The 13,981-nt window shown below is 44.5% G+C and overlaps 1 protein-coding gene across 2 annotated transcripts in view; it reads right to left on the bottom strand.

Moving 5' to 3' along the window:
* Positions 1-13,981, bottom strand: part of Galnt15 (polypeptide N-acetylgalactosaminyltransferase 15) — a 32,164-nt gene that overhangs the window by 3,313 nt on the left and 14,870 nt on the right. For both annotated transcript variants that reach the window (XM_070018643.1, XM_070018644.1), the window contains 5 exons: positions 12,637-12,754; positions 11,874-12,068; positions 6,434-6,565; positions 5,973-6,077; positions 3,050-3,193 (listed from right to left, as the gene is read on the bottom strand). In XM_070018643.1, coding sequence (XP_069874744.1) covers positions 3,050-3,193; positions 5,973-6,077; positions 6,434-6,565; positions 11,874-12,068; positions 12,637-12,754 — 694 coding nt within the window. The remainder of the gene's footprint in view (positions 1-3,049; positions 3,194-5,972; positions 6,078-6,433; positions 6,566-11,873; positions 12,069-12,636; positions 12,755-13,981) is intronic.

Raw genomic sequence — 13,981 nt, 5'->3', positions numbered from 1 at the left:
TATTAAATCTAACATCCTCTTTTCAAACTTTTACTTCCTCTTATTTTTGTAGGTGCTGGTATTGGGGCTTGAACTCAGGGCCTGGGCACTGTTCCTTCATTTTTTCATTCAAGACTGGTGCTCTACCACTTGAGCCATAGGTCCACCTCTGGCTTTTCAGTAGTAAACTAATAAGAACCTCACAGACTTTCCCACTCAGCTGGTTTTGAACCTCAATTCTCAGATCTCAGCCTCTTGAATAGCTAGGATTATAGCGGTGAGCCACCAGTGCTTGACTTCTTTTGACTTTTTGTAACTGGTTTATTTCATCTAGCATAGTGGCTTTAAGGCCCATGCATGTTGTAGCAGAGGACAAGATTCTCTTCCATTTTAAAGGTGAATACCAGTTATTATAAGAAATTATTTTAGGAGGCAATTAATCCCTATCTGAATAATATACATTTAAGATAAATGTGTATCCACATTGTATCTATCCATCCATGGATGGACATTTGGGTTGTCTCCAGCACTTGGCTGTTATTAAGTAGTGCCACTATGAACAGCATTCTTTTCTGGCTGATGATAATAGCTTTTTAAATTCTCTCCCCCATCACCACCCCTACCTCGCCTCTCTGGTAGTACTGTGTTTGAACTCAAGGCCTTAAATTTGCGAGGTATGCAATCTACCACTAGCTATATCCTCAGTCCTTTTAGGATTTAGTTATTTTTTTCTGATATGGTCTTGCATCTTTTGAACAGGAACAACCTCAGACCTGAATCTCCTATGTATGGCCTCCAGCATAGCTAATATCAGTCACATGCCACCACTGCTTGGCTTATTTGTTAAGATTGGGGTCTTTGTAACTTTTGACCTAGGCTGGATTCAAACCACAATCTTCCCTATCTCTGTACCAAGAAGTGGGGATTACAAGTGTTTGCCACTGTGCCTAGTTTCATTTCCTAATATCTCAAATATGCTGGGTAATTCTAATTTTTTATTTGTCTTAAAATGCTGTCTCTAAAATATATCTTATTCACAGTACTTTCTTAGAGTGATCTTTCATGAGCATCCATGAAAGATCTTAACATGATCGCTAAGACTTTTTGCATATGTGGTTCCCCCTAGTTCTGGGTCTACTTGTCATCAAAGCCTCAAGGTCTTTGTCCCAGCTGCTTATTTTGAATTTTCCTGAAGATTTCTAAAATACAAAATTTCCTCCCAGAGCCAGCTTTAAGAACACCAGGGATAGAGTTCTTCTTAGTTATTTTGCTATCTTTACTCCCAAGCAGAAGTTGAAGAAAAGACTTTTTTGTTTTGTTTTGTCAGTCATGGGGCTTGAACTCTGGGCCTGGGCACTATCCCTCAGCTCTTCAGCTCAAGGCAAGCTCTGTACCACTTAAGCCACAGTGCCACTTCTGTTTTTCTGGTGGTTTATTAAAGATAAGACTCTCACAGACTTTCCTGCCCAGGTTGGCTTTGAACCATGATCCTCAGATCTCATCCTTCCTGAGTAGCTAAAATTATAGGCGTGAGCCACCGGCAGCCAATGAAAAGACTTTTTTGAATGTGTATATTTAAGTTGGGTGTTAGTGATCAGATCTGTCATTCTAGCTGCTTGGGCAGTTTAGGATTAGAGTATCAAGTTTTCAGACCAACTTGAACAGAAAAGTCCAAGTCCAAGAGACTATGACTCTATCTCCATGAAAGGAAGCTGGATGCAGTGTTGTACCTGAGTCCAGAGATGATGGAAAGTGTAAAGCAGGTGGATAGTGGCTCAGGTTGCAGGCCCAGTCAGGAAGTGAGACCCTATCTCAAAAAATAACCATGGAAAAACAGGGCTGGAGGTATGGCTCTGTGGTACAGCACCAGTCTAGCAAAGGTGAGGACCTGAGTTCAAATCCCCATTCTGTTGAGAAAAGAAAACTATGAACTGGGTGTTGGTGGCTCATGCCTGTATTCCTAGCTACTCAGGAAACTAAGAGCTGAGGATCATGGTTTGAAGTCAGCCCAAGGAAGGAAAGTCCATGAAACTCTTATCTCCAATTAAACACCAAGAAACCAGAAGTGGTACTGTGGCTCAAAGTGGTAGAGTGCTAGCCTTGAGCAAAAAAGCTCAAGACAGCTGGGAAGGTGGCTCAATGGTAGAGTGCTTGCCTTGCATGCATGAGGCCCTGGGTTCGATTCCTCAGCACCACATAAGCAGAAAAAGCAGGAAGTGAAGCTATGGATCAAGTGGTAGAGCACTAGAAGAGTTCAGGACCCATGATAGACCAAAAAAAAAAAAAAGCTCAAGAATAGTGCCCAGTTCCTGAGTTGAAGCTCCATGACTGGCAAAAAAAAAAAAAGAAGAAGAAGAAAGAAAAAGTGTGTATTTGTTTTTTATGGTAATAATCTAACTCAATTTGGAAGATATAAGGAGAAAATTAATCATAGATACTATCACCTTCCTCTTCCAATCCTGTGTCTGCAAGCTGCTAATTCTCCTAAGTGCTTACGATACTAGAATTCCTCTCCATAGACACAAGACCTCTGGGAAGGATCTAAAGCTCCTCTTCCCTAAGGATTCATAGGTCCAAACTTTACAAAAATGCTGAAATGATCAGAATGGAATCTGCATTAGAAGGAAGAAGGTGATATCTATATATCTATTCATCTATGCATCTACTCATATTCATGTTTTATTACAGTAGTAAGGGGGGGTCTTTGTGTTACTCCTAAAAAACATACTAACACACTGGTCAGCTGTTTCTGTGACATGTTCCACGCTCTTCCCCGCAAGATGAACTGACAAACATCAAAGTGGGAGGAGGGGCAGCAATCCTTTTCCCAGTCAGTCAGTTCTATACACTGACTAGGTGAAGAAGGATTAGTACATGTCCTGATGCTGGTGGCCCAGCCTCCCCATGGGGGTGCTTTCTCTCTCTCTGAGGTTGACATGCAGTAACTTTCAACCCTAGAAACACAGGCCTCTGGTAACACCTGACCTCTTGGAACAACCCGGACTGCAGTGCTGCCCATAAATCCCATCTGACCTGCAGCCCTACTGAACATCCGGAAATGAGTTCTCACCTTCTGGAAGTCCCAGAGTTGCGAATGGATGGCTGTGCTTTCCTGGATGCAGTCTTGCAGAATTACCTGCTCTTGCCTGACATCAAAGCACAGATGTGGCGGGCTTCCAAAACGGATTTCCTTCCTGCCAATGTGTTCCAGGCGCTGGGCAGAAGGAACAGTGTGTCAGGGATTGTTCTGCAGGACAGCAAGGCTGCATCTCATGGTTAAGTCGATAAATATACTGTGACACCAGCCCTGGGCCCTGAAGTTCTCACATGGCAGCTGCCTTACGTGATTCTGTCACGTTCCTCCATTGTCCTATTGACTGTCCAATAGATTAATCTAGAAAGAAGTCTGTGTGTCCTGTGAGTGAAATGGTGGAGGAACAGATGAGGAACCTCTCTCTGAGGCCTATGCTGATCTCTTTCTGCAGAGATCTTTCCTGCCCCTCAAATGAACTGTCCCGCTGTTTGTGGGATCTGCTGCTGACTCTCGCTCATGGTTATCGTATTTACCCGCAGCACTGGGATCGCGCATACTCTTGGGGAGGCCTTTAGTGGAGAAGCCTGTGCACACTAATTGAAGGCACATCCTGAGAAACCTATTTTTGTTTGTTCCTGACAGTCACAGCCCAAACCAATTTTTATATTAGTGGTTCTAAGACAGGACTGGTTGGATTTGAGCAATATAACTGGCACACATGCTCTTGGTTTAACAAACTTAACACATTGCTATCAGCATTGAAAAATCCTTAACACTTGTTGAATTGGAGATGCCATACTTTTGTTTTGCATGGTACTCTGCAAATGAAATAGCCTGCCTTGCTTGAGGATGCCAAACCACATACACAGTTTATACGTGAATCCTAACCCAATGTTAGAGGCAAGGCTGGGCACCTTACTCAGGGAAGGGTATTTTTCCTACTTAAACCCCTGAGGTGATGGACAAACTTCCTTGGGAAACATTTCCCTGTGGCGATGGATAGATGGAATTTAACTTTGGGAGCAGGGATTGCTCTTGAAGATCCAAAGCTGATCTTCATGGATTGAAGTTTGGCTCTCACTGCTTTTCCCTGTCTGGAGTCAGCATGCCCAGCTCTCTGAGGTGGATGCTGCCTACCCCTGACTTTGGCAGTTCAGCCCATATCCCATAATATCCCATAGCTCTATTTTCAGTTGCTTGTTGTTGTTGTTAAGGAGATTTTGCTTGCTTTCTTGTCAAATCAATGACTTGTGCACAAAAGGAGCATTTTATACATATATATATATAGCCTATATATATACATATATATATATATATATAGAGAGAGAGAGAGAGAGCCTATCTATGTGTATTAAGGAAGGGCGTTGAGTTTATATATTACACTATTGCTGGATCCAAGAGTCCTCACTAATTTCCTCAACATATATATATATATATATATATATATATATATATGTGCACACACAGAAAAGAGTAAACATTCTGTTTACTTGATTCCCAATTGCAGATGAAGAAGAAAAGGCTCAGAGAGTTTAAACAAGGCTGCTGAGATCATACAGCCATTTTACCCTACTACAGAACTTCTTCATAAGCTTTATTTCTTTTTGTTTTCAGCCCTTGAACCAGGCATGACTGCTTCTCAGTAGGTTCTAGATGGTTCTAGAGCCAGGAGAGGTGAAGTGGATCCTGAGCCTCCCTTTTCTATGTGTTCTTGGCTGGCTCTCTTCCAGGCAGGGCTGGGCCCCAGGCCTTCTGAGGGATGTTCTTTTCTACTCCCCCCACCCCCAGGCTCTCTTGGTATCTTCAGATCATCCAAAAAATACCTCTGGGAATTGAGGTACCTTAATGCAAAGTCCCTTATGACAGCAGGAGTGTGGAGAGATCTGGGAACAGGTGAGACTTGCTCCATTATCACCCAGGTTGTAAAAAAGAAGTGAGTCCACCAAGGCCCCAGATGGGTTCAAAGGAGGCTTCTACCATCTGAGCAATTATTCCGATGAAAGAAAGTTTTGAAGAGAGTAAAGCACACCCTAAGCCAGGCTCCTGGCTCATGCCTGTAATCCTAGCTACTCAATAGGCTGCGATCTAAAGATAGTAATTTGAAGCAAGCATAGGAAGGAAAGTCTGTGCAACCCTTACCTCCAATTAACCAGCAAAAAAAGCCTAAAGCCGGGCGCTGGTGGCTCATGCCTGTAATCCTAGCTACTCAGGAGGCTGAGATCTGAGGATCATGATTCAAAGCCAACCTGGGCAGGAAAGTCTGTGAAATTCTTATCTCCAATAAACCACCAGAAAACCAGAAGTGGCGCTATAGCTCAAGTGGTAGAGTGTTTGCATTGAGCTGAAGAGTGCAGGGACAGCGCCCAAGCCCAGATTTTAAGCCCCATGACCGACCAAAAAAAAAAAAATGCCTAAAGCAGAGCTGTGGCTCAAGTGGTAAAGGACCAGTCTTGAGCAAAAAAACAAAAACAAAGGGACAGTGCTCAGGCCCTGAGTTCAAGCCACAGGACTAACACAAAACAACAATAACCAAAAAAATAAAATAAAACCCGCCCTAAGATTCTAGGTGACTTTCCTAAAGACCAAGGGGCCTATTTGAATATTGCATCACTGCATCGAGATTTTTCCTCTGACTTTATTGCCATCTTTTCTCCTGACACTATGACCTTGCTTCAACCTGCCAACACCAGTGCCTGCAATCCCTAGGGCTGTGATTCTATGGCTCTAGTTTTTCATCTGACTGAGGAGGGTTGGATAAACAGCCTCTCCATTGCCCTCTATCTCACTGCTCCATTCTTTGATTCAGCTCCACCAATAAACTGGGATTGAAGCAGGCAGTGCTATGACAAATTGTCACATCAGGGAAAGGGGCCATCAGGGGACAGGGGACTATAGAAAAGGAAGTGAAGCATGAAACTTCTGCGAACTGCTCCCTGTCCTGAGAAGGCTGACCACCTACCTGCTGTTGTCGCCTGTTACTACAAGACGCAAGCACCACAGGACAGCCCAAGGTCTCTCCTTCTGCCTGGCAGTCTGCGCAGAATCCAAGACCCTTGTTGCGGAGCTGCAAGTGGACACCCACAGACAAGTAAACCCCAACTTCCATGATACACACTCAGCCAGGCTCCATTCCTCAAATTCACTCATAAGGAATGGGGTCAAGTGGAAATCACTGATCCTGATGGACATACTCTGGAAGGAGGCAGGCCAGGAGGTCTGGGGTTAGAGTAAATGGCAAGCTAGCCACTTTCCTCAGGCTGGCATATGAGCAGGGGTTGGAATGAAGACCCCCGAGGCCTTGCTGAGCTCACCATTGGTTGACCAAGACAATGGAAGAACATTCGAATAGTAGCTCTTGTCCTGGGAGGGAAACTACCCTCTCCTTTCCTCCCGACCCATCACCCTTGGGCCATGCCTTGCCTTTCCAGTGAATCTGGGTCTGCGCTCTGTTGGATACAACTCAGGGTAGATGTTGGCCAGAAACCAGTGGAAGGTCCGACAACCCAGCGTCCTTTGCAGCTTTATTCGCTCCCTGAAGTCTAGGCTCACAGCCTGGGGAAGAAGAAAAACACCAGCATCCACATGAGGAGAGTTTGTGTTATGCCAGAGGTGACTTAGGAGGGGAGGAGATAGGGTGGCTGGAAGAAGTTGAAGGGCTGGGACAGAGAGGGGCCCAAGGTTCCAGCTCCCAGCACTGTGGTCAGTAGAGAAAATCTTGTGTTGGCCGAAGAGAGTTTGGAAGGGATGGCACAGAGTGGATCTCCCCTAGGACATGGAAGCACCAAGACTGGAAATGACAGCACCCACTCCAGTCACCTACCAAATCTTTACAAAGACCACAGAATAAGACCTTGGTGTTCAGGCTTTGAGACTTACTGGTGGGCATTGGTGGCCACCTATAGAGGGCTGTGCGCTTAGACAGGAACAGGCCTAGAAGCAGCTGAGAAGGGCGTCAGTTGGGAAACTGTAGGGTAAGGGACCAGGTGAGGCTGCCAAGTCTTTCTGTTAATGAGTTAATCAATTAGGTGAAACAATCCTTCCTTCTTGTGGTTCTCCTTCATTATATAATTGTATCTGGATGGATAGCAAGACAAAATTTTAATGTTGATATAAATTAAAGTTTGGGGCTTTGGGGAGAAGACCCCAAGAACCCCACCATGCCCAATGAAATTAACTTTCCTAACTCAGGAATTTCTTACTTATTCCACAGCTTTACACACCATTAAACCAAGGAAATCTATTGCTTTTCCTCTAAGGAAATTGGTATAATTTTGATGGTTTATTTACATCATTAATCTTTATTTGAGATCTCCCCAACCTCTCCTCTGCTTTGTTACCAAAGCAGAGACATTTCTTCATTGGTATTCTATCACTAAGATAGTGATAAAAACAAACTGACAAATCTATTCAACCTTTGTGTGACCTCAAACAAGGGGCATGCTGACTTTGAACTTCCCCTTCTGCACAACACCACCTAAGAAAGGAAGAAACAAGGCAATGTCGAGTCCCCTGGTGGTGAGATCTTTCTGTATCTCAAAATCCATGTGAGGGCTTAAAAGGACTAGAAATCTTCAGAACAAAAGCTTTTTACATGTAAAATAAGTGCATGCTATTAAATACTTTCAGGGACATCATTGAAATCAACTGAGTGATAGGACAGTACTAAAACATGCATTAATGGGACGGTGTGTATACATGTGTATACAAGATCAATATTTGATAGATAATAGATGATGGATGGATGATAGATGATGAAGGATGGACAAAAAGTAGAAGATGGAGGACAGATGGATGGATAGATGATAGATAGATAGATAGATAGATAGATAGATAGATAGATAGAGAGATAGAGAGATAGAGATAGAGAGATAGAGAGATAGAGAGAGAGAGATGAAGGATAGATGGGTAGGTAGGTAGATAGATAAATAGGAATCCTCTGCTCAGTATCTTCTGACTGAGCAGTAAGGGTGCCATTCTCTTTGCAAAAGTCATCAGATGAACAGAGGGACATGTATGTCCTTCATTGGTGTTCCTCAGAGACAGGAGTAGACAAAAGAAGAGAAGAATGATTGCCTATGGACTAAGTTGGTATTTGGAATTCTCCGAATCACTTTTTTATATGTCTTTCTTTCTTTTTTTAATTTTAATTTTTGTTTTTGGTGCCAGTCTGAGCCTTAAACCCAGGACCTGGGAGCTGTTCTTGAGCTTCTTTTCGCTCAAGGCTAGCACCCTACTACCTGAGCAACAGCTCTCTTTCTGTTTTGTTTTTTTTTTTTTTTTTTGGTAGGTTTATTAGCTATAAGAGTCTCACAGTCTGTTATACTTAGAAGATTAATTTATGTAAAATATCCAAATATTTTTGTTAAAATGTTTTCTTTGTTTCCAGTTGTTTCATGATTAAATTTCTAGACAAGTAAAAGAAAGAGTCTCACAGACTATCTGACTGGGCTGGCTTTGAACCACAATCCTCAGATGTCAGCCTCCTTGATATCTAGGATTACATGCATGAGCACTGGTACCTGGCTTCATATTTCTTTCTATTGTATGGTCACAGCTATTGTTGGTGTTAAAAGACTTTCCCAGGTTCATTAGCTGCTAAAAGGCCAGAGTCAGACTTTAGCTTCAGTTTAACAATCTCTGTGTGATCCATTTATTCCATCAATGAAGATTTGTGGCACACTGATGGTGCTTATAGGCTGGAGGTCCCAACAGTGAGAATGAATTCCACCCACCTCCCCACAAATTCAGAGCGATTCAGAGGAGATACTTAATAGGACTCCCGCTAGTCCCAGAGGAGTGGTATCCATATGTACGGTTTAGTGTAACTATACTTGAGGGAGCTGGGAGACGGAAGACCAACTACTATGAGGCGGGGCTAGTCTACTTCTATATCCATTAGATTTCTCCCTCTATTCCTGCCTTTCTCCCTGCTTTTCTTTAGCATTTAACTTCTTTCTTCTTCTATGAGACCTCAGCTTTCTGTTTTATAAAATGAAGGGTTTGGCTGGATGAACACACTAAGGACTTCAAAACTCCCCAATCACCAACTAGATAACCTTTATTTTCCCCAAAAGCAGAGCAGTCAGACTGCAGAGGGAATTCCCATCATGCCAGGTCCCAATTTCTGTGATTGCCTGGGTCTAAGTGCCAAGTCCTCAGACTTGAACTTGGGGCTTGAATGATCACAACCTGAGTGTTCAAGCACTCTGCAACTTCAGCCACCACTCCATGTTCAGCATTTTTCTGGCTAACTGGAGATAAGTCTCATGGACTTTGCTGCCCAGACTATCTTTGAACCACAATCCTCAGATCTCACCCTCCAGAGTAGCTAGGATTATTGCCACGAGCCACCAGTGCCTGGCATAACACAAGCACTTCTAATTGAACCAAAAATTGTGTTGAGAAAACTTAAGGTCAGTAAGTAATTTGCATGCCATTGCATTAGTCTGGCTATGGCCAATAGACCATGCTCTGGTGGGTCTCTATGGCAGAAGGTTAGACCAGTGCATCCAAAATGTTGCCATTTCCTTAAGGGTACTTTGTAGCTGGGCACTAGAAAAAACCAACTGGCCTCCCAGGCAAGAAAGACGAATGCTCTCCCCAAAATAAAGCAAAAGATTAAAAGCCAGTTGCAACTCTATAAAACGCTGTAGAGTTCTATACAACAAATGCTGGCAGGGATGTGGAGAAAGAGGAACCCTACTGCACTGCTGGTGGGTATGTAAACTAACACAACCACTCTGGAAAGCAATCTGGAGGTTCCTCAGAAAACATAGACCTTGCCTACAACCCAGCCATACCACTCCTTAGGAATCTACCCTGAGCAACAGGAACCAGGATTTAAGGACACATGCACCCCAATGTTCCTTGCTGCACTGTTCACAATAGCCAAGATATGGAAACAACCCAGATGCCCCACTACAGATGAATGGATCCAAAAATTGTGGTTCCTATATACAATGGAATATTATACAGCCATTAGAAAGGACAAAATAATGGCATTCTCAGGGAAATGGATGGAACTAGAACAAATCACAGTGAGTGAAATAAACCAAGATTAAAGAGAGACAAATGGCATAAGGTCTCCCTGATATGCATATGTTAAATTCAAAATGCAACAAGATATGTCAAAATACAAAGGACGTTTTCTTAGTTTGTTGCATTGTTTTTACATGACTATGTCCTTGACCCTGCATATGGCATATACATGTATATGTAAGAGGGAAGCTGGGAGGCAGGCACAGAAAAAAAGACATAAAGAAAGTGAAGTTGTTTTCTATTGCAAAAAAAAGAACTCTGTAGAAAACCACCTACTCCCATTGCTCATGGAGTAAAGTCTAAACTCCTTTTCTTTTCTTATTTTATTCTTTGTACCAGTCAGTACTGGTCTTGAACTCAGGGCCTGCTCATTATCCCATAGCTTTTTTACTCAAGGCTGGTGCTCTACCACTTGAGCCATATTTCCAGCTTTTTGCTGGCTAATAGGAGATAAGAGCTTCATGGACTTCCCTGCCCAGGTTGACTTCGAATCTGGATTCCCAGATTTCAATTTCCTGAGTAGCTAGGGTTACAGGCATGAGCCTTCAGCACGTAGTGAGTCTAAACTCTATCCCACCCCTCAGGTGCTAGAATATTCACCAAGCACTTCTTTTGGATGTCAAAACTGAATCCACTCAGCTACAGTTCAACTACAACATCTCCTGAAGAGCCACTCTGGGCCTCTCTAGGGTATGATAGCTCATTTTTGTGTACATTGTCCCTCCTTTAAGGAGATCTTGCTCCCACCAGGAACCTCCCAGTCTTGGGCATAGTTTAGTACCACCTGCCGGACTCACCAAGCTCCCCTCTCCCCCAGTGATGACCATCAACACCCAGACAGGGTTCATCTCATGCCACCTACTCTTCTGAGTGCTTTTGGATCTATGAACTTATTAAACCATCCAGAGACATCAAGAAGGTGTAACAGGGGCTGGGAAGGTAGCTCAGTGGTAGAGTGCATGCCTTGCAAGCATGAGGCCCTGGGTTCGATTCCTCAGCACCACATAAACAGAAAAAGCCGGAAGTGGCGCTGTGGCTCCAGTGGTAGAGCACTAGCCTTGAGCTGAAGAGCTGAGGGACAGCGCCCAGACTCAGAGTTCAGGCCCCATGACCGGCAAAAAAAAAAAAAAAAAAAAAAAAAGAAGGTGCAACAAGAGAGGAAGAGGAATGCTGACTGCACAAGGAACTTTCAGGATCACACCACTGAAAATCCCACACTGACACCCAGTCTTTCTCACCACCAATGGGCTTAACCAGTAGACTTGCACAATGCTATCCAAAGGTGGATGCCTCTTTCAGAGGGAAGAGGAGGCCAAAGAACAAAGAAGAAATCTGAGTGGAGTGGAGGCCTTGTGTCAATGTCTCTTTCCCTTGTAACTATGGAAGCTGATGTGGGAGGAATCTTGTGGCCCTCTGGGCAACAATAGTGGCAACTCCTGAGGACCAGAGAGAGTTCAGCCTGCCTAGACATTGGGATGAGACGGATAGTTCGTGTGGTTCCAGGCCAGCTTCAGCAAACAGTTGGTGAGATCTTCACCTCAAGCAACCTTGAAGTTCAAGGCATCCCAATTCCTCAGTCTCAGAGGCTGTTCTGCCATAGGGGAAAAAGAAGTGGGGCAAGGGTGGGCAGGAGAAAGACCTAAGTGGAGGCCTGGAGCTCCTCCACTCAGCCTGCTCTCCAGGGGCATGAGTGTCTTCCATGCCTCAGAAGGCTTCCATTCCTCCACCTCACCTCCCTCCAGGGAGGAGGGATGGACTCCCCTGTCCCAACCCCCAGCTGGGATGGCCCCAGGCTGGGCACAGAACCCTACCCTCTCCTTACCTTGCTCAGAGTGAAGGCATCTGGGCTGTGTCTGTAGAAAGTTTCTTTGAAGGAGCCCAGCCAGATCTCAGCAAGGCGGACCTTATTCATCAGGACGGCCTTCTTGTCCAGGGAGGTGCGGGTATCCTGATTTGGGTACAGGTGCCCAACCCGAGAGCAAGGGATGACCTCCACGGAGCCACCACAGAGCCAGGCCTGCCACGAAGGGAGAAGGTGAGCAACTCTCCCCCTCCCCTTCCAGGAACGGGGGGGGGGGTCTCTGAGGGACTGGCAAAAACCACACAGGATGTCGTGAGCATGAAGTGGCCAAGAGGATGAGAGCACTTTGGTGCAGTTTCCAGATGGTGGAGGGCACAGCTGCCCGTCTGCAATGCGCAGACTCAACCCTTGGAAATAAATGCAGCCCAGAGACTGCACCTCCTCTCTCCAGCCAACACATTCCAAAAGGAATGTGGCCCCAGTGGCCCGGGAATTTCTAGAAGCTTGTGAGGTCTCCTTTACAGGCACCAGAGCCTGGAGTGAAGTTTTGAAGGTCAAATTCGTGTGGGAGGCCAAGTAAAATCAAGGTGGGACACAAGACAGATGGGAATGGGGGAGGAATGGGAGGAGGTTTAGCAGACCTAGTCACAATAAATGTATACTTTTTCCCCAGCCTCATCTTCAACTCCTGGCATTTTGATGACTTCTGCCAAGCTATAACCATTACCACTACCATTACCATGCCAGAAATCCCACCTGTGTCCTACACTGGCATAGGACTTACCTTAAGGGAGAGTTCGAGGTTTTCTCCACCCTGCAGTGCCATGAGTGGGTCATATGCTCCAGTGTTTTGGAAGTAATATCTATCCACAGCCACTACCTCTCCGAGTACTACGGGGCTCCTGAGCAGAGAAGATGGGCAGTTAAGAGACTGCAGTTCAGAGCCCGGAGCTCCACAGGCAAAGCAGGACTGAGGGCTTCCCCAAGGGAGCTCCAGGGACTGAGAAAGCAGGCTCTGGAAATCAACAGTTTTAGTGGCAAGATTGGATCAAAGCAACAATGTCAAAAATCCAAGTATTTTATAGAGGACTAAAGTTGTTCTGTCCGCAAGTCTGTTCCTACATTGGAGCCCCAGGGACTGAGCTCCAGGCCCCCAGATCTGCTGGCTATAGTCAGTCTGGAAAGATGCTTGGGACCAAAGCCTTGGCTAAAAATAAGATGCCTACCAGAGCCTGGTGCTGGTGGCTCACACCTGTAATCCTAGATGCTCAGGAGGCTGAGATCAGAGGATTGCAGTTTAAAGCCAGTTCCATGTGCTCTGGGAGAATTACACATGATTTATAAGCAATAAAGCAACCTAGAAACCTGGAGGAAGGGAATTCAGGTGACAATAATATCCTCTGGGCTTCCCCCCAAAAGATGTAGCCAGAAGCCTTCTTACAGAGCTCCCTTCATTCAGAAACAAATTTGAATGCAGCCAAACTCTGGATATGTCACAAGATATAAATAAAACTTCAGAGTTTTTTAATTGCAGAGGAGACAGTATTGCATTACAAAGCCACCAGCTTCAGATTATTAAAAATATTGTTATGCCAAAATACTAAGACACCAAGATTGTGAGATTGCTTGGCACAATTTCCAGATCTGTAGATATGTAAGCTTTCTGAGTTTAGTTTTCCTACCTCCAAATTGGAATAATTTTTTCTGTGTTTAATGGGGGTTAAAAATAACTCATGTAATATATGTGTGTGATTTATTTATTTTTGTCTTTTTTTAAATCCCAGTTCTGGGACCTGGGGCTCACATTCTTGCTCTGCTTACTTGTTTGGCTGGTGCTGTATCATTTGAACCATGTCTCCAACCCTGCTTTTTGCTGGTTAATTGTAAATGTAGTCTTGCTAGGGTTGGCTTCAAACCATGGTCCTTCAGGTCTCAGCCTCCTGAATAGCTAGGATTACAGGTGAGCCACCAGGGCCTCAGTGCCAGTGTGTTTTTAAATTCAGAAGTGGCATGGACTTAATGGGCACTTGAATGTATGTCTGGGCCAGCGCTCAAGTCAAATACAGTGAAAGGTGAATCTTCAGTGTAAGTGGCAGAAATCAGGCCTACGCAGACACCTGCCTCAGACC

Source organism: Dipodomys merriami, unplaced genomic scaffold (assembly GCF_024711535.1).
Source record: "Dipodomys merriami isolate MVZ:Mamm:240054 unplaced genomic scaffold, mDipMer1.0.p SCAF_13, whole genome shotgun sequence".
Classification (NCBI taxonomy): Eukaryota; Metazoa; Chordata; class Mammalia; order Rodentia; family Heteromyidae; genus Dipodomys; species Dipodomys merriami.
The sequence above is the reverse complement of the archived record's forward strand: the minus strand, read 5'-3'. Positions and strand labels throughout refer to the sequence as shown.